At 41.1% G+C, this 20399-nt stretch overlaps 2 protein-coding genes across 13 annotated transcripts in view; both read left to right on the top strand.

The window, feature by feature from the left end:
* LOC114564181 (probable phospholipid-transporting ATPase IH) overlaps positions 1–11161 on the top strand; it is a 30872-nt gene extending 19711 nt beyond the window's left edge. For 3 of the 8 annotated variants that reach the window (XM_028591401.1, XM_028591400.1, XM_028591404.1), the window contains 15 exons: positions 315–388; positions 501–604; positions 764–945; positions 1435–1668; positions 2420–2597; positions 2694–2796; positions 3225–3370; positions 3780–3839; positions 4896–5023; positions 5129–5264; positions 5759–5782; positions 6591–6656; positions 6948–7051; positions 7144–7309; positions 10135–11161. In XM_028591401.1, coding sequence (XP_028447202.1) covers positions 315–388; positions 501–604; positions 764–945; positions 1435–1668; positions 2420–2597; positions 2694–2796; positions 3225–3370; positions 3780–3839; positions 4896–5023; positions 5129–5264; positions 5759–5782; positions 6591–6656; positions 6948–7051; positions 7144–7309; positions 10135–10407 — 1978 coding nt within the window. In that variant the 3' untranslated portion in view covers positions 10408–11161. Of the gene's footprint in view, positions 1–314; positions 389–500; positions 605–763; positions 946–1434; positions 1669–2419; positions 2598–2693; positions 2797–3224; positions 3371–3779; positions 3840–4895; positions 5024–5128; positions 5265–5758; positions 5783–6590; positions 6657–6947; positions 7052–7143; positions 7310–7924; positions 8040–8884; positions 9105–10134 lie in introns of those variants that run through there. The other 5 variants (XM_028591405.1, XM_028591403.1, XM_028591406.1 and 2 more) reach the window with 5 other exon arrangements.
* A 2499-nt stretch (positions 11162–13660) lies between these two features.
* The window catches only part of mcf2lb (mcf.2 cell line derived transforming sequence-like b), a 52675-nt gene continuing 45936 nt past the window's right edge, over positions 13661–20399 (top strand). For all 5 annotated transcript variants that reach the window (XM_028591798.1, XM_028591797.1, XM_028591796.1 and 2 more), the window contains exons 1-2: positions 13661–13750; positions 16105–16706. In XM_028591798.1, coding sequence (XP_028447599.1) covers positions 16628–16706 — 79 coding nt within the window. In that variant the 5' untranslated portion in view covers positions 13661–13750; positions 16105–16627. The remainder of the gene's footprint in view (positions 13751–16104; positions 16707–20399) is intronic.

The following is a 20399-nucleotide window of genomic DNA, read 5'->3' as shown; positions in this document are numbered from 1 at the left end:
ATTTGCCTTGAAAATCTCATCAAACCCTGCAATACCTGTTTCGCTTTCCATTTTTTTTTTTATGTTATCAGCATAAGCATGAACAAAACATAGAGTGGGTACTTACCAAAAATGTAGGACCTGTTAAAAAAGCCTCAGTCCACTTTAAAAAAAATGACAATGTGCAATGAGAACTGAGCTGGTCTGAAGTGGACACATTTTACATCCATTTGTAAGACTTTAGGTAAACCCGCTAAAGAAGATCAATTAAAAATGAAAACAGAAATTAGAAAGTTTACCAAAAAAACAACAACCTTATGTCTCTCCTCCTGCAGGTTTGAGCTCCTCCATGTACTAAACTTTGACTCTGTCAGGAGGAGAATGAGCGTCATAGTCAAGTCAAGCTCAGGTAAGATGTGCTCAATGCTATGTTCATACATTTTATAAATCCATGATCAGACACTAAATTGTTGAAGTTTGTTTGAAATGGGGTTTTTTTCTTTGTGTTTGTGGGATCTCAGGTGAATACCTGCTGTTTTGTAAGGGGGCAGACTCGTCCATTTTTCCTCGGGTAGTATCTGGGAAGGTGGAGCAGGTTAAAGCCCGGGTGGAACAGAATGCTATAGTAAGTGTGCAGTTTAACTAGTACAAATATATAATGGGATTGACGGTACATTGTATCACGCCACTTTTGAAATAAATATAGAAATTTTCATAGTTCAAAGACATTAATGTATCTTTATGTGATGACCCTCCATCTCTTTCTTCTTCACTGTTAATGCAGGAGGGGCTGCGAACTCTGTGCGTTGCTTATCGAAGGCTGTCAGAGTCCGAATACCAGGAGGCGTGTCATCACCTGAACGAAGCCAAGCTGGCCCTGCAGGACAGGGAGCAGAGGCTGGCGCAGGCCTATGACATCATTGAGAGGGACTTTGTGCTTTTGGGTGCTACGGCAGTGGAGGACAGGTTGGTCGCCATGGAGGGAGGGATGGAGGGAGGGAGGGAGGGGGGGGAGAGAGAGAGAGAGAGAGAGAGATTTTAAAACAGTGCAGCAGCGGGGGCACAGAGGGGAAGATTAATGAGTCATGAAGCTGTCTTCAAAGCATTGTATTGACTCATGAGGGCAAAAAAGATTCAGTGCGCTCTGATAGGTGACTCACTACTGTTACTGCTGTGCCTTTTTGTTTCCTTTTTTCCATTTTATTTCCTTTTTCCTTAAAATATGAGATGTTTAAGCTCTTAGAAAGTAGGCTTCAGTATAGTTTTCCCAAACCGATCGATCAGCTGCCCCTGACAGTTTGACTTTCTTGTAGATAAACTGGTGATGGGCAGGGTCAGGGGTGGTCATGCATTGATAAATTATCACCAGTTGGTAATTGATTGATTGATGTTTTGATGGATGCTTTAACCTAACCCACTGGAGGCTGAAACACTTATCGACTTATCGATGCGCAGGCTCCAGGAGAAAGCTGCAGACACCATTGAGTCACTGCACAAGGCTGGGATGAAAGTCTGGGTCCTGACAGGGGACAAGATGGAGACGGCAGCAGCTACCTGCTATGCCAGCAAGCTGTTCCGTCGCAGCACCCAAATCCTGGAGCTGACCAAGAAACGCACAGAAGAGCAGAGTCTGCATGATGTTCTGTTCGAACTGAACAGGACGGTTCTCAGACAACGCTCTATTTCTGGGTATGACAGGGTTTTTAAAAGTCTTAAAAAGTCTAAAATTTCAGTATTGTGTTCTAGGTCTTAAATCATTTTAAACAGGTCTTAATTTTCCTACATCCATGCAACGCTACCTCATTATGCACATTTTTTTTTAAATTCTGTGGTGTTGTAGTTCTTTGCTTTTGTTAGTCCAAATATAATTTTGCTATATTACAACTACATATGAGACCATCATGTAACTTATATTTCAGCCAATCAACTTTTGTGTTATTGGTGCGAGTCTCTTTGGGACTGTACCACAGACATAATATGCATCATAGCTGAAGAATAAAATCCATTTAGCGATACTTGGCTTGAAAAATGAATTTAGAGCTTAGTTGATGTTGTGATATACAGTAGGTCTTAAATTGCATTCATACTGGTCTTAAAAAGGCCTTAAAAAGTCTTAAATTGACTCGGTGAAACCTGCAGAATACCTGGTATGAATACGGTTGTCGATTTTTTTTCTCAATTAATCAGTTGGTTCATACAACATCAGAAATTTGTGAAAAATGTCCATCACAATTTCTAGTGTCCAACGTGACATCCTCAAATATCAAATTTTGGCCAACCAGCAGTCAAAAACCCAAAGATATTCAATTCATTAAAAAGTAAGACCATTGTTTTTTTTTTCATCACAACTTTGAACAATTACTTAAATCAGTAGAATATCAAGACTGCAGACTGATCTATACTTGCTGTGTGTTGATGAGTCTGTGATATTTTCTTCCAGGTTGTCGGTAGACTGCCTCGACTTTGGCCTGATCATCGACGGGGCCACTCTGTCAGCGGTACTAAAGGCCAACCAGGAGCGTGCCGGTTCGGGAAATTACAGAGAGATCTTTCTTGAGATCTGTCGCAACTGTAGCGCTGTGCTCTGCTGTCGCATGGCACCACTCCAGAAAGCACAGGTGAGAGAGCTGCACTTCACTTGACAAATATACTCCAGGCACATTCCTCAATGACAAACCGTGGTAGTGACTGAAGTTGAGTCTTTGTTTCTGCAGATTGTGAAGCTAATTAAAGCTTCTAAAGAGCACCCCATAACCCTCGCTATCGGCGATGGGGCCAACGATGTCAGCATGATCTTGGAAGCGCATGTGGGCATTGGTGAGCTCATTTTACACCATAATGACTGGCCATTAACATATGAAAGTTTCTGCTTCTTTTAGAGCCCAATCTGATTTCTAAAGCCTTCTGATATTGATATTTGAGAATAAACTTTTATTATCGAAGACTTTTGAATATTAAACCTCAAAATTTAACCTGAAGTTACATAATTATAATTAAGAACTATATAAAAACAATATATTAAAAGATTCAGTTAATAAAACATAAATGCACTAGATTTCATTTTGCATATTTGCCAACACATACAAGTGATACAATGTATTGGTGATAAGCCAGTATTGGCTAATCTATATAGTGTATATTAGTTGGGCTCTAGTCTATATTTAGAAAACCACCTTCTCGGGTTACACTCATAGCTGTGTTACATTCCTCAGATTATATGTAACCAACCTCTTCTTTTCCTGAAGGCATCATGGGTAAAGAGGGCCGACAGGCGGCCAGGAACAGTGACTATGCCATCCCGAAGTTTAAACACCTGAAGAAGATGCTACTCGTTCATGGCCACTATTATTACATCCGAATTGCTGAACTTGTTCAGTACTTCTTCTACAAGGTACCTGTACAAGACGAATGCCTCGAGCGCTTCACTGGCTCACACATTTTAATCACTTTATCGTAATTCCCAGTGAAACACTGAATTACAAAGAACCAGATTTTGCAGCTACTCTGACAGATTACCGGATTCATGAATCCATGGTGCAACATTCTCTCCTGGATTCATGGCTATGATGATCAGTGTGGGCGGCTTCCACAGCAAGCAATGCCCTGCCAACTGATTCATTTTTTTCCTTTTGGCAGGCCAGCTCTTTGCGGCCCACTCAGTGAGCTTATAGCACACAATCTCTGCATAAACAGAAATGTGTCGATAATAGCATTTTTAGATTCTTTAAATCTCTTCACGTGTACTTGTCACAAGCTTATCACTTTCTCTGTGTTGTTTTTTTTTCCTTTTTTTTCTCCAGAATGTATGCTTCATCTTCCCTCAGTTCCTCTACCAGTTCTTCTGCGGGTTCTCCCAGCAGGTAAGCAATTTATACTGACACAGCGTTGTGGGATCTCAGGCACAGTGTGTATACATTGCAAGTACATACCCCCTCACATTGTCATGCATTAAACTAGCTTCATATATTAATTAATGCTTTTTTAATGTTTACTTTTAAAGCTGCATAATTGGTGTCACTTATAGAGATGAACCCCCAGAGAATCATCACCCTACACTGCAGTTCCACTCAGCTCTACTGAGGATTATCACCTCTTTTTTGTTTTAATTTTAAGCCCCACAAACTCCCTTCTCATCAATCTTGTTTCCAGCTCTAGTAAACCCACTGCACCTGCCCAGAACCAAATGGCTCACAGACAAAGTTAGCCACTAGGTGGAGACTAAAACAGAGATAATTGAATGTTGGACTTGGACTAGTCTAGATCCACAGCGTTCCACTTCCGGGATTGCACTGTTGCCGACAGAAATTCTGCCGGATTTTACTCTTTTTGGCCGGATGTCTGTTATTTTCCGCTTTCTTTGTGTTGTAATTTTAAACTCCGGTCGATATATGAGGACTATGGTTAACTGTTCCTCGGATCTCTGCAGGATAAATCCAGACAGCTAGCTAGACTATCTGTCCAATCTGAGTTTTCTGTTGCACGACTAAAACAACTTCTGAACGTACACATGTTCCACCAAAACAAGTTCCTTCCTGAGGCTATTTTGCAGAGGCACTGTCCGGGGCTTAGCGCCGCCCAAGGCGATTGTGATTGGTTTAAAGACATGCCAATAGATCACAGCATATTTCCCAGAATGCTGTGCGGACTAGCCAGACCCTCCTCCGCTGCGCTGTGGAGGAGGGTCTGGCAAAGCGAGACTAGATTTGGACCAAAACTGTAAATGAAAGTAATTAGGCAATTATATGCATTTAATGCATATGCATAACATGCTCATGATAAGAACTTTATAAAATGATAATTTCAATATTGTCAGCTTGTTCTGCTGCCCCCAAGTGGCCAAAAAAAAAGAATATATTAACGTAGCTTTACATTTTAAGATGTTTGATGTCGTCTGTATCGTCTTTGTCCCTCTGCAGCCTCTGTACGACACCGCCTATTTGACGTTGTACAACATCAGCTTCACCTCGCTCCCCATCCTCCTCTACAGCCTGGTTGAGCAGCACATCACCATGGAGACGCTCAAGAGGGACCCCTCCTTGTACAGGTCGGCGCAGTTCTGCTGAAATAAATATTATTTGTACCTTTTTTGTGACTTTTATGGTTTGGTGCTTGTACTCAACTATTCTTTTTTTCTGCCTGTCTTTCTTAGGGACATAGCGAAGAACTCCCTCCTCCGCTGGCCTGTCTTCCTGTATTGGACGTGCCTGGGTGTGTTTGATGCTGTTATCTTCTTCTTTGGTGCCTACTTCCTGTTTGACAACACCACCTTCACCAGCAATGGCCAGGTGAGATCTGTAGTGAAACGAGTACAAATAGAGCAGTTTATGGGGTGTCTGAGGTGTCCTTTAGGGAAATTAAAAGAGAATAATGTACAGAAAGTTAGTGCTTCCTTTACAAACACTCATCCATCTCCATTGGATTCTCATGAAAGACGAGTTAAGTGTTACAGGATGACTTTGTGGTCATATATGTGTTTATTATGGATCTGTAACAGTAAGATTTCTGTCCCAGGCCCCCCTATTAGGTCAGCAACATTGGATCTCCATTCATATCAACAACGCAGTAGCATCTTTCTCTGTATTGTTAATCATGTCAACTGTTTTCAATTGCCTTTGGTCCTGTTTTTTAAGTTGAAACATCCTGAAATTCATTTTACCCTTTGTCCTGATTCCTTTCTCTTTTCTTCCCCCTCCTTCTCTCTGCTTCCTCTCTCTCTTTATTTTGCTCTTCTTTTTTTCTTATTCTTGTTCTTGTTCTTCTTCTTCTTCGTCTTCCTCAGCTTATGACCACCAACACACAGATGGTAAGCCTGTCTCCCTCCCTGTCAGCTCTCTCTGTCTTTCATGCTTTTTTAGTTCCTGTCGTACCGTTTAAGCTTTCAGTTTGACCGTTTCATCCAGTTTCATCCCTGCTCACTTCACATCATCCATGCACTTTCATTTGAATGTGTAGTTTTCTAGTCCTCCTTATTCCCATAATCTCTGTAAAGCCCTGAATCCCACACAGTACCTGATCTTAACAACTCCACTGACACAGTAGAAACCTTAGATGCTCCCCCACATTATCCTTGTGTTTCGTTGTGGTAGTAAATAGAGTAATGCTAGTATGTGCTATAGAGTAAGATCCAACATCTGTTTGTTTTTCTGTGTGACATGTTTGTGCATCTGTGTGTGTATTTGTATGTCCATGTATTTGTGGTAGCAGTTCTTGGGGTTGGTGGGTTTTTAATGTTATTGCTCCAGCATCCAGGGCTCCAGTTGACTTGACTGTTTTCATCCCGTACTCTTTGTGTACTGGTGACAACAACAAAAAAATAAAACTGGTTTAAAATGAAAATTCTCACTATTATTTTTTTATAATTTCTCATTCATAAAGGAAAAGATTAATGATTGGGAATTCTATCAAAGATAGGTGCACTGGTACCAACAACCAGCTGTGGTTATTAAATCAATTCCATGCTTTCTTTGTCTTGATCTCTCTATCTTCTCTATCTTTCTCTCTCTCTCTCTCTCTCTCTCTCTCTCTCTCTCTCTCTCTCTCTCTCCACAACCCCCCCTGGGGTGTGTGATTGATGTGGCTGGCAACCCTCTTCTTCCTCTCTTACCTCGCAGATGTTTGGGAACTGGACCTTCGGGACTCTCGTCTTTACTGTGCTGGTGTTCACCGTTACGCTCAAGGTGTGTGAGCATATGTCTTTGAAAATGAAATGGGGTGTGTGTGTGTGTGTGTGTGTGGGGGGACATTCATGTCTATTGTATTGCATAAGTCCTCCATTTAAATGAGTTCATTACCACTGAATGTGTGCCTCGTTGTAGTAGACAAGCTTGTGGCATACATGTTAATTAGCATGTTACCTAAATGAGCTACTACACTGGCCGCTCGGTTTGCACAACAGTGAACCCTAAAGGCAAAGTCATTGACTTAATTGACTGGTGTGTTTACTTTGTATATACTCTTGTTTGTTTCAGCTTGCCTTGGACACACACCACTGGACCTGGATCAATCACTTTGTCATCTGGGGGTCACTTCTTTTCTATGTTATTTTCTCTCTTCTCTGGGGAGGCATCATTTGGTATAATAAGCTTTGTTTTTTCAACCTTGTATAACGTTTACGTTTTTTTAGGACATTTCTGATCCCCTTTTCTGTTTCATGTTGCTGCTCAGGCCCTTCCTGAACTACCAGAGGATGTACTACGTGTTCATGCAGATGCTGTCTAGTGGTCCGGCCTGGCTCAGCATCATCCTGCTCATAACGGTCAGCTTGCTGCCAGATGTCATCAAGAAGGTCCTCTGCAGGACCATGTGTCCTACAGCCACCGAACGTGCACAGGTAAGATATTGCCACCAGCTCCGCAGTGAAACAGAAGCTTTAAATTGTTCTGTTTCCAGGTTAGGTGTTAGATGTTTGTCATGTAGTGACTTCTGCTTTGCTAAAACCATTAACCAATTATTGCTTTCCTCTTTTTATGAAAATTAAACCTGGTATAGTAAGTAGAACCCTCTCCTATGCTAGCTGATGCCTAATATTTTGACTGTAAGAAACCATATGAGCAAGCTGCAAATCTATTCCACTCGTTAATCATCCAGAAAGACCATTAGGATCCCTAATAGCTTTGAGCAACTGCGTGATTTAGAATGACTATCTGTTCCCTCTGGCTTAGCCTCACCTTCCCATGAAGCAAGCTTCAATGGAAAAATGAATGAAAGGTCTGACAGATTTCTCCCTGCTGTGCTCTTTCTTCTCTTTTCTCCCCTCTCACTGCAACCTGATGGACTACCGTAATTCACACCATCCTCCATCGTTCCTTTCTCCCTTTTCCTTTCATTCACCTGCCTTATCCTCCTTTTTCATTACCGTCTCCTCTCTCCTCTCCTCTGTTGTTTCCCTCCACTGCTCCTGTGACTCTGCACTCTGCACTCGCTCACTCTTTCGGGGTAACTGCAGTCCAATCGCCCGTGCCTTACTGTGGAGCCATCCACCATCTTCATGCTTTCTCAGTCCTCCAGCAGAATGAGTTTCTGATTGGCCCAGAGAGACGAGAGAGGAGCAGGAACAGGAGGTGACTCTCTCTTTTAAGCCCTCATCTCTGAATGCATGGTGGCATGTCTCAGTGTACACCACTTATCACTGTCTCAACACCTCGCTTAATGTGAAACTAACTACTATGGCGCTATTAATGACAATAGAGACACAGTGTTTGGTTTGTAAGCCAGGTTAGAATTTTCTTCTTCTAAACATGTTTCCTGCCATTTTTGAAGTCAACTTTTCCATTATATATTTCATGTGTTTTGTGTTCCGTTTTATACTGCTTTTGGTATGTGGGACCACAGTTTTTCTAAGATTGTTTGTCAGAAACAGAAAACACTGTTGGATTTGCAGAATTTGTTCTATGTAAAACAAAATTTGATGTTTCTTTTTTAATGGGGAGTTGGAAGGAATAGTTGATTAATTAATTATTAAGCCAGTCAACCAAAAATTATCATAAACTGTTTTGCTAAATTATTGTTTCATTTTTAAAACAAAAATCCCCAACCCCCTCTCTTCAATCTGAAGATTTGCTTAGTTGAGAAAATAAGCTTTAAAAGTTGTTATTGTCAACACTAAACCATTCCAGACCATGTATTAGCTTTTAGATAGCCTGAATTTGATTTACAGAAAAAGTTTGCAATCCCAAAAGTGGGGTTAGCAACCACATTTTCAAAGATCCATGACAGTGTACAGACTTAACTCTGAAATGTGTCCGTGATGATCAGATCCTATTCTGTAGCTGCATGGATGGGTGGAAGTTTTCCACAAACAAAATCAAACACATAGTTCGCCTAGGCAACTGGGTATATCTGGACACAACACACAAGGTGTGAAAAGGTTAAATTGTCTCAGCCTTTCCTTTAACGTCATCCACAGAAGGTAAGGACAGCGGGGGCCCTGGATGGCTGTGTGGCTCCTGGCACTGCTGGTGGAGGGGGTAGCAATGAGAGGAACCCACTCCACCCTGATAGGACCTGTGAGGGAGACAGTTCAGAAAAAGCTGCTAGGACCTATGACTCCATGATGTCACACAGCCACATCACCCTTCTCAGCAAACCCTAGAGTACACCCCGCTAGGTGGGCTAGGGTCACCATGGTAACAGCATACAGAGGGCGCTGACTGTGGGGAGTCTGGTTCTTAATGCCGCTGCCATGATGTTTCCTGCTGCTCTGCACTGCATGCGGCATGCTGTCGTGCTATGACTCTGGCTGCGGGGGGGGCTATATAACTGCATCTACACAAGAAATTTCCTTGCGTCAAACCTACTTTTACGAATCACAATCTCCAATTGACTCTGCAGTGCTGGTTGCAAAGCATGCTGTGCTTCTCACTGCATGTGGGATAGGAATTAACTTTATCTGGGTAGCAGCCAAATGAGACATTTTATCCTCTCTTTGTTAGACCCAGGCTACTTAAAATCCATTGACACTTGTCATGTGGGCTCCAACAAGTAGTAGGCGTGTTGTAACTCCTTTTTTGGTCCTGGACTGTAGCTTAAGAGAGATGGGAAAGTAAGCTAGAGGAGCTCAAACTAAAGGTTCTGGGTCAGAGGAGGTTTAGTTGAGATGACTGTTAGGTTTGAGAGCTTCATACACACATTTACTTATTAACTGAGGTCATATTTTATTAGGCAGGTTCACTAGTAGGTTAACTAATCCAAGATTGATGACATGGACTGATCTGGAAAAATTCCAGGTTGCCCAGGCAGCTTGTATCTGAAAATTGTCATCTTTTATCAGGAATACTGATGACATCTGGTGTTGGAAGATGGAATAGCAAGTGTACTATTAATCATAATGGGAATTTTCAGAAGGTTTCCCATCAGTGATCAGTACATTATGTCCAGTATCCACACTTAATGGACTTGTTGTCCTGTTTGTTCTGTAAGTTTGATCTAAAGGTCCATAACTGGGTGTAATTAGTCATTAAAACTAAACATTTGGATATATAAAACAAACTTATTAAACCTTTTGAACATAACCCTGCTGTTTGATCTTATGCATCAAGCTGTCTCGACATCTGTCCCTTGATTTGATCTGCATGGTGCAATTCTTTTGATTTCCTTTTCAACTTCTGTCTGTGTTTTGGATTTTCTTGTGCTGATGTGTCCTCCATCTCTCTGTAGGATCATGAGAAGCTGTCGTGGGATGGTGTGGCTAAGTTGACTCCGCTATCCTCTCGTCGATCCCTCAAAGACACAAGCACGGACTCCTCTCAACTCCACCTCTGCGCTGCGGAGATGCTGTCGCTCCGCAGGTCTGATCCCTTTCCCCAGAAACTACTGGTCCGCTTGGCAGAAGGTGGAGGGGCAGACTTGTGCTCTCTCAGCCCCTACGTGCTCCGTCTCTCAGGGGCAGGATTTGCCTACTACGCTCCAGGGCCGGAGACCTCCGTGTGAAGACAAACGCAGAGTCTGAAACTATTGTGTGTGTGGATCTCGTGGGCTGAAACAAAAAGTACATCCCAAGATGTGCGACCAAGATTCTGCGTCTCAAGGGTGAAGGATTTATAGAGCAAAATATGAACAAACATGTTCATACACATCAACCCCCATGCTGAGTTCACCATGTGCATTTTCTGGGCTACACCTGAGTGAACAATCCTTTAGATAGATATTACAGCCCTGACGCCTCATCTTCATACTTTGGTAACATCTTTTTGATTCAGTGTCCTCCCAGTCTCAGTCTCATCAAAGTTCCTACCCAAACTCTTACTTGAAAAAGTCTAAGAACAAAAGGGGAACCATGTGGGAAGTTGTTTAATGCACTATGGAACTGTCCTGTTTCAACATGTCAACAGTCAGGCCTTTTTGTATTCCTTGTCCTCATTTCCAGTCACTTTCTTGCCTGTTCCTCCACTTTCTTGTACTTTTTTTGCTTCTTCGTTGAAAACATTTATGTACAGTATGTGGTCTGGCCAAGTAAGGGGCAGCTGTCGAGCTCAGCCCTTTAGGTGTGCGTGTGCGTGCATGTGCGCGAGTGTATGCATGAATTTGCCTGTTACTGTTTATATGTGACACACCTTTGCCTTACAGGTAGCCACACAGCAGCAGGCTAGGAGCCAAAGGAGAAAGGTGTAATAAAAAAGAAAAAGAAAAAAAGGCAGAAGTGGTGTATTACGAAGCCTTACACACACAAACAAACAAACAAACAAACAAACAAACAAACAAACAAACAAACAAACAAACAAACAAACAAACAAACAAACAAACAAACAAACAAACACCCATCAGCTGAAGGAGAGAAACGGAGGAAATCTGAAGAGGGATGTGCAGTATTCTAGCCACCCTGCCTTAATTCATAGATACTGATACTTAGTGAATTATATTTCTAGGTCAGTTTAAACATGTTTGTAGGTGGACAGGGAGGTTCAGAGGGCATAGATGTCTGGTACAGTGTGTCTATTATTCCTCTTCCTTTTCTTTTACTCTCACGATTGTGTCAACTTTTGTTTTTCTTATCTGCCAGTGTAGCATGTCAGATCTCTGCTGCATGCTGATCTGCTCTTGTCTCAGTTCTTCCTTATCCTTTCTTCGTCCCAGACATCATTCATCATGAACCATATCTCAACACCTTTTCATTCATTCCAACAATAAGCATACTGTACCCACTCCTGCCTCCATGTGGCCATGAAGGGTAACAGCAGAAGCAGCAGCAGCAGCCCGAGACACATGGAGTCTTAATTTATGGATGTCCTAATTGACTTGCTACTCCTCACTGTTGCATTGTGCTTGTGTGTTTGCTGCCATGCTCTGTGTTATGCAAAAGTTAATATAAGAATGCTAATGTCATATGTTGCATTATAAGGTTTTTTTTCTCTGTCTTGCATTTATCCATGAGTTTTTCTGTATTCTAAAATTATTGATGGCGGTCACTGTTGATGTATGGATGTAACTTAAACTTTTGATATATATTGTAGTGAGAAGGAGTGTTATATTAGTCTGTTGTAAGTGGGGGGGAGACTTGAATCGGCGATGTCACAATCAAATCAATAGAATGTTGAACTGATTTGGCCATCATGTTCTCCAGCTGAAGATTGAAGCTCATTATGGATGAACCTCTTTTCTGCATTTCCAACATCCGAAGTCCTCTTTGTCCAAAGCATATCTGTCTGGTTGCACAGCAAGTAACTGACTGGGGAAGTCTTGAATGTCAGATTCAGAAGCTTTTTTGTATGTTTATACAGTTTATTTTCATACACATCACCATCTGCCAACATGTATAGATTTAATAACAGGTGTTCATTATTTTTTTTACTGGGGCACAGATGATTTATCAATTTGGTTGAAGGTCTGGATTTTTCTCTTTCATTTTTCACTCAAAGCCCGCAAGCCTCCACAAGTGTTTGGACTTGGGGGCTCAACATCCTGACCTCAGAAGATTAAATGAAGGGCCTTGGTGCTTGTTATGTAGTGTCCCACCTCACTGTGCTGTTGCCATACTGTATCCAGACATATTCTACATGTCACATACCAATTCTACCACAATAATGCTATAAGGTCTATTTTACTTTAATAATGTAATGGGGAATTCTTTGGAGTCATTCTTCAAACATGGTTTGTTATCTAAGTCCTCCACAGCTCGGTTTTTCTTACTACTTGTCATTTTTGTGTTGTCCATTGTGAATATTTCTTTTGCTACTTTTGTATCCAAGAGAGAATACTATATTTTAAATCTGTTAGAATGTGTGTTCAAGTTTGTAACCAAAATTAGAGCAACATATACATTATATGATTCATTAGAGATTTACCAATAGGTCTACACACTGCACTTTGTTCTACAACAGATCAGTTTTCCCCTAAAACAAGGTCTATTGTCTGTCGACTGAGGTTTATAGGTGTTCACTCTTCCTCACAAGTTATTTTTCTAAGAAGAATGTAGTGGGTGAGGGGGAAAAAAAGTGACCAAATAATTTGACTAGGAACGGACTGTCTGTAGCCTCTGTCTCAAATGGGTTTATCGCACCAGCCTTCTACTGCTGATCAGAATGTCAAACTGCTTTTTCTAAGTCCATCAGCAGAACAGCAGGTCACTCCTGAGCTTGGCAAAGGTCTGAAATGTCGACTTCTGTGCTCTGAGCAGCACGCATCATATCATACCTTCAGTGCAGCACTGTTTGTATTACTAAACAGGTTTTGAGAATTTACTCTTTTTTTTTTTTATAAAGATTTTAAAAGTTCACTTATTGACTTTTTTGCCAGTATGTAGCAAAATGAGGGCAAAGCACTGTATTGTCATTTTGCTTGAAATAAAGAAAGAGTGAAAACACTTGTCCTCTGTGTTATTGTTGTATATTATTAATGTCATGTCATTTTTGTATTTTGTTTATCCATGCCTAATAACTTCTCGTCATTTCAGACCCTGTCATTCCCTGCCTGTCCAACAGAAGTCCTCAGATAGTTTCTTACTTTTGTGGTTCACTATTCCCCAGTCCTTAATTCCCGTTTATCAGTCATACAGTAGCCTACCTGCCCATAAACAGTAGTTCAGATTGTATAGCCTAGCATTGCACTCCAGAGTGAAAAAAAATAATACCAAATTTGTAAAAAAAAAAAAAAAAGGCCTTGCTCTCTCTCCTGAGATGATCGACCAATCAGTGACGAGAGTCATCGCTTTGATCTCCTGTCAATCACTTGCGCTCAGGTGGGAGAAGGGCAGACCGCAGCGGCTGTAAAACGGACTTTTCTTTATCTTTTCTTTCCCGTTTTCGGACTTGTTGAAGTGATGTGTGTAGCCCAGAACGTAAGTTTAAACTATTCTGTAGCTTGCTAAACTGCCATGGGTGTTACTGCTTCGTTATCTGTGTAAATGTTAAAACTACGTTTATTCATATTTCAATACGTGTTCTGCTACGATGTGGATAAGTTTTGTCCGTGTTACGACATTCACGTTCATTTGGAGACTGATATATTATCGCCTTGATAATATTGCTGTTGCTGTGTTTCTTATTGCATAGCTAATAGATGTGCATATTAATATTATTTGTGCAGCCACGTGTTGATTTTCAGGTTGTGTTAGGGCAATTTGCTAGTAACGTGCAATCACCAGTAAACAGACTAGCAATGTGGAGCCACGTGCTCAGCTATTAAAGGTGTATTACACTGTTTGCACCGTCATGGATACGTGTGCTGTAATAGATGTGGCTTATTCTTAGTTTGTGTTACTGAGCAATATGTTACATTTATGTTAATTATTACTGAGAAATGAATGTAATTCTTGGTATTGTTTCTTGTTATATGCTGGTGGATAACATTTAGTTTGGTAAATAATATTCATAGTAATGCTTATTAAAGTGCATTATATATTATTTTGCTTATATTTCAGAACCACATTAAAAGTTTACATGTAACGCTTCATAGTTAAAGGTCCCATGACATGGTGCTCTTTGGATGCTTTTATATAAACCTTAGTGGTCCCCTAATACTGTATCTGAAGTCTCTTTCCCAAAATTCAGCCTTGGTGCAGAATTACAGCCACTAGAGCCAGTCCCACAATGAGCTTTCCTTAGGATGTGCCATTTCTGTGTCTGTAGCTATTGAGGAGGAGAGAGGGAGGGGGCAAGGTGGAGGTGTCTCTCTCTCATGGGTGGGCCAAATTCTCTGGGTGGGCAAAGCAGAGAAAGGGGAGGTAACCTTGCTCCTTATGACCTCATAAGGAGAAGATTCCAGATCGGCCCATCTGAGCTTTCATTTTCTCAAAGGCAGAGCAGGATACCCAGGGCTCAGTTTACACCTATCGTCATTTCTAGCCACTGGGGGACCATAGACAGGCTGGGTGAACTCATATTAATGTTAAAAAACCTCATAAAGTGAACGTTTCATGCCATGGGACCTTTAACTTCATGTTCAAGTCAAATAAATCTTCCTGGATCTCAAAGTCAGACATCTCTGGTTCAAGTCCTTACCAGAAACCCTACAGCGGGCCAGTATTTCAGTAGCCAGAATTTTCAGTAGTTTTTAGAAAACTCGATGCAGCAGAATCGTCTTTTTATCCATGCATTTGACTTCCTTGACAAAATTGCTCCTGCATTACCCACAATGCAACTTGACCGCCGACAGTTTGCTTCGGAGATTCAGGTGTGTTATGCTAGTAGCGGCTAATGTAGCCTTGAGTAGCTATCATCAAGCAGAGATATGGAGCAGGCTACAGAGGTCTGGTAAGCTCACTTCTTTCTAACTTCGCACCCCCAGATATTTTTTATTTTCAAACTTATAGTCTTCTCACCCAAGGCCCCAACTGACGTTGACTTGAGGACATTTTTCAGATTCCCAGTAAAAAGTTTGTATACAGCTTTTGTTTTCCACAATACCTGCAAACAGACTTTGTAAATGTGTAAAATCGGTGTTCTCCTTAAACTAGGCGCTTTTTCGCGGAAGATGTCACAGTAGGCAGGGTTGGCCACTTTCAACGCTGGAGACAGATTCTGTTGTTTTTTGTTTGTTTGTTTGTTTTTGTGGGAAATCTCACAGATTTGTCCCAATAAAATGGAGATTTTCAGGGGGCAGTTTAATACGGACGTTTCTCCAATAGAAACATTTCCCATGAAAATGAGACGGTTAATTGTGTGTAGTATAGTTCAGCTCCATTGGGCGCTGATTCTCTCATTATCATCTTTTTTTTTTTTTATCAAGACAATTCTGCAAAAGCCCAAAACGTGACATCAAGCAATTGTAGATGCGTTCAACTCTGTGGAATATCTTCTTCTGTTCATATTACCTGCCAGAATTTTCTGGTCTGTGTAAACGTGTGTGTTTTAGAAATCTTAATCTAAACCTTGTAGCTATATAAACAGTGATACCAAAAGGAGCATAAACCCTCATTTGTTTATAAAAAAAAATTATTGCAGTCTAGTGCAACTCTTGCCCTCATGCAAAATAACCCAACCATTTTTGTCATAACCAAATGTGGTCACATGGTGGCAATGCAGCATAATCAATGGTGCATGACCAGTAGTACTGTATTTCTACAGATGACAATGTTCCATGACACAGCAGCTGTCATGCCTTGCCTCCACACTGGGTGTCACTATTAAATCAGTTGTTTGTGTAAAACTGCAACACTGACCTTCACTTCCCCTCCCCCTCCCTGTCTGCAAGGTCTGCACAGGTTTGCACCATCATGCGTGCTGAGGCTGAAGAATGCATGTGCGAATGAGGCTGCCTCCTGCTCCACCTCTTCCCCATCTCCATCGTCGGCATCCTGCGCTCTGTATCCCTCTGCGGAGGACTCGTTACTGCAGCTGGCGCTGTCACAGTCGTAGCATCAGCATCATTTCCTCATCCGTCTCTGTAGCCTCCTCGAAAGCATCCATTTCTTACAAGCATCCCAGCACCTCCAAGCTGCACACACCCCCTCTCTCTCAGATCTCTTCTCTTCAGCATCCGTGTGTCATACAAGACAGCAGCCAGGCAGTCACATCCTGGGCTAGTTTACCCTGCTGCCTCCCTCTCATCCCTTCTGCTCGGCTGGAATTGCCACCACAACAGTTCCCCTCCCCTGTCATCTTCACCATCATCCGCTCTCCAAAGCACCGCTCAGCAAAAAGCAGGCAAGCTGTCTCTTTTTCCCGCAGAAGTGTCTGTTGGCTGGGCAGCTGGTCTTCCACTGTCCCTTTGGAGGATGATTCTGTGGATGAATACAGAGGAAATGGCCCTGGGGGAGCTGCTGGAGAGACTGAGGACAGTCACTCAAGGCATAGGTGGGTGACAACAACACACTTAACACCAACTACATCATATAACTATATCCTTGATTGCAGAGAATGAATGCATGTTTGTCTGAAACATAGAAGTAGGTAAATACTAACCTGTATACACTATTGTATCATTTGTTTGGTTAATTATTTAGACCAAATAAAGGTGAAACAAGGGTTGATGAAGGAAAATGCACGATCCTCATGTGAATGAGCTAAAAATCTTTATTTGTGCAGGAAAGCACACCATGTTTGATGTGCTGCTGTTCATGCTGTGTCTGCCTCGATCTAGGGAGGCATTTGGCCAGTAAGCTGTGTTTTTGTCACAAGACCTGAATAGAGTTTATGCTTGCAATGGTAAATTTGATATTGAGTCATATTATTTGATTTAGTAGGAGAAAAGGTTGTGCATGGTGTTGTTGTGACACTAGTTTACATTATTAGTAACACAATCAGACAGCCCAGTTATCACAGACCAAGCTTCCTATAGTATATATTTTTATTGTCTTCCTTTTTTTATAACATAATATAACTTTGTACAGCACTTTGTTCAGCCTAGGTTGGTTTTAAATGTGCCCTCTAAATAAATTGACTTGACTTGACTAGTATAATTTTATATTTATAATGTTAAATAGCATTAAATCTTATATGTAATCTATACACAGATGTGTGTAAAATTTGTAAAAATACAGGCTACAGACAGGCTGATTTGTGTTGTGATACTGTACCCTGCTGGCCTATTTCCTCAGTACTCCACCCTAATCAGTTACAGTATTGTTTGATCGGGAGATGTGTTGAGGGCAGAAATGGGAGACGGTGAATAATATATATCATCATATCCCTACTGTTACCCTGTACTGATTACTTAAGTTGGACATGCCACTTCAGGTAGTCATATCACCTCTTAGATTTGCTGTCAGCGCTGTGCTATTGTGTTTTCTCCATCTTGTAAGTCCATGGCCTTTCATATTTGCTCTGAGCAGTCAAACGGCTGCAGGGAAACATTTTAGGCCCTTCATTTCTGACTGCAGTGAAAAGTAATTACGCAGTCATGGAAATGAAAGCTATTTTAGTTGTTTTAGTTGACATGAGAACCGTTTTCCAAACTGTAGATGTCATGTCCTGACGTTGCTCCTGCAGCGTCGTGAATTATCGCCACAAATTGAAGGACAGATTTTTCTCCTTTAGCAAACTAGTGCCACTAAGATAAGTGATTGAATGATATTTCTGATGATATTTCTGATGGGTGCTAATCTTCTCTTTTGATCCATTTATAGAGATCTCCTCTAATCCATTCACTGCCAGCACACAGCCACTCTTACAAGCATGAATGCACACACACACACACACACACACACACACACACACACACACACACACACACACACACACACTTGTTGTGTTGATCTTGTTTCATTGGAGATCAGTGATGCTGGTTGCATTTAGTGATGCCACAGCTGCTCATTTAGTGTCATATCATATTGTAGTTTTCAGATCATAATTCATTTTAGATGTATTTGTTGCAACTGTGTATGTATGCAGAGTAAAGGGTAATACTGTCTAATATATGTATTATTTATTGTTATACTTTAAACACACTGTCCGTTTTACTTTAGCTTGCATTTTTTAGCATTTAATCTTCTATGATGGTGAGGCTCCTGCTGTAATCATAAATACAGCCCAGTGGGCTCTAGTTGCCTTCTTCTCCTCCCTAGCACCAGAAATGGTGGCAGTATGGCAGCAGTGAGTGGGTGGACTTGATTGAGGAGAAAGGCATGGCTATGCAGAAGCAGAAAAATAAAACTGAACAATCTACAGGTCTAAAGGAGAATTATGAGCTGCACCACTCTACTCCAGACATGATAAAAACAAAATAAGATACATTTGTGAAAAATTGTCCTATTTTTCTTTTTCCATGTACAGGCATTACGTGCCTAACATAATACTAAACATTTGCAGAAATTGCAATCATTTGTAGCCAGGGTTTAAAATTAGCACAATCAACTAGCCCAATGCTGGTAAAATATGCAAGTGGCTGGTAGATTTGCTTTACTTACCAGCCAAAAAAACAATGATAAGCTATTGAGTGGCTAGTAAAATTTGAACATTCACTAGCCATTTGGCTATTAATTTGATCCCTGTTGGTACCACTCTGTTTAAAAGGAAATGTGACTGGAATGTGCTGTGGCAGGACGATGAGAGCAGTAATCAGCTCAGAGAAGAGACTAACACTGATCACAGAAGACAGCAGAGAGGAAGAGAGAGTGAGGAAAAGAGAGATTCAGGGAAACAAAGTCAACTGAGGATGAAAAGGATTTAGCATTGTCTAATCTGGCGAACTGCTCGTTTCTCGTGAGCTGAAAAGGAGGTGCCATGTTGTACAATGCAAAAAAACACAGAACCCTTTTCCTTTTCCCCAGAGAACAAGTTGCAAACAGATCTCATCTCTGAATTAGCTCCTGGTTTCTGACTGACTGTGCTGTGCTATAAACATGACTGAACCTGCAATATCCTCAAAGTGATGTAAAATCAGGAAGATCTATTTGCATCTGACTGTATTTTCCTTCTTTTTGTTAAATATGGCTAGTGGCAGTGATCCAATCCATCCATCTATCAGTGTGGTCAGTCAGTAGTGAGTGGGCAGAGCCTTTTAGCACAATGTATCTGTGTTAAATACACATATAAAACAAAAATAATCCATGAAATGGAAACGAGCATTTCTTCATTTAATATTAATGAATAACCGTTTTACTGGTTTTGGACTGTTGGTCAGACAGAACAGCAAGGATAATACTTACCATGTTCACCATCTTAGTTTACCATGTTAGCATGGTGCTAATTAACACTAAACATGAAGTACAGTTGAGACATTTTTGCAAGTTTTTGGTCATAAACAATAGTAGTAGTATATGACAAATTAAGATTTTGACCTGTTGATGGTGCTAGATGAAATTTTAAGGGGTCACCGAAGTGATTACAATTTTCTTAGGGGATTATGGATGGACATTTTATGGTAATCCATTCATTAGTTGTTGAGATATTTCACTCATACCCCCAAATGTCAACCTTATGGTGGTGTTAAGGGAAAAGTCCGATGATCACCAAAGTCATTAGAATACATTGCCTGGGAAACGTGAATGTTTGCACAAAATGATGCGCCAATATAGTAGATGTTAAAATATTTTCCTGGATAAGTGAAAAAAATTACCTGCTGGTGGTGCTACAAGAAAAGTCAGGGGATCATCAATGTCGGTATGCTTTATCCTCTGGCAACGATGTAAATCTGTGCAAAATGACATGGCAATTAATCCAATAGTTGGCTGAGAAATTTCAGTCTGAACCAAAGTGGTGGACCGAGTAGATTTTTAGTTTAGCAGATTTTAAATTAATCAGTGAAATGAAAATAATTGTTACTTGCAGCCCCTATCACAGGCAGCGTCTCCTCGACTCTCTAACTGGGCATTTGACCTACTTCCACTTGATTTAATGGGACACATCCAGTTCAGTGAGTAACAGGTCTGAGTTTTTCCAGCAGGAATGTGTTCATCTCCAGCCGGGATGCTTGGAGGGCTGTTTTATTTATCGTGCCGTACTAGTGACATACAGTATTATGTTATGGTTGCTGTTTTTTGTGAGCTGAGAATGGCTAGTATGTATTTACACCTCTCTGCTTGTGTTTGAGAGACTGTCTAGTGCTGT

Source organism: Perca flavescens, chromosome 11 (assembly GCF_004354835.1).
Source record: "Perca flavescens isolate YP-PL-M2 chromosome 11, PFLA_1.0, whole genome shotgun sequence".
Lineage (NCBI taxonomy): Eukaryota > Metazoa > Chordata > Actinopteri > Perciformes > Percidae > Perca > Perca flavescens.
Note: the sequence above shows the minus strand (reverse complement) of the source record. Positions and strands in the feature narration are given on the sequence as shown.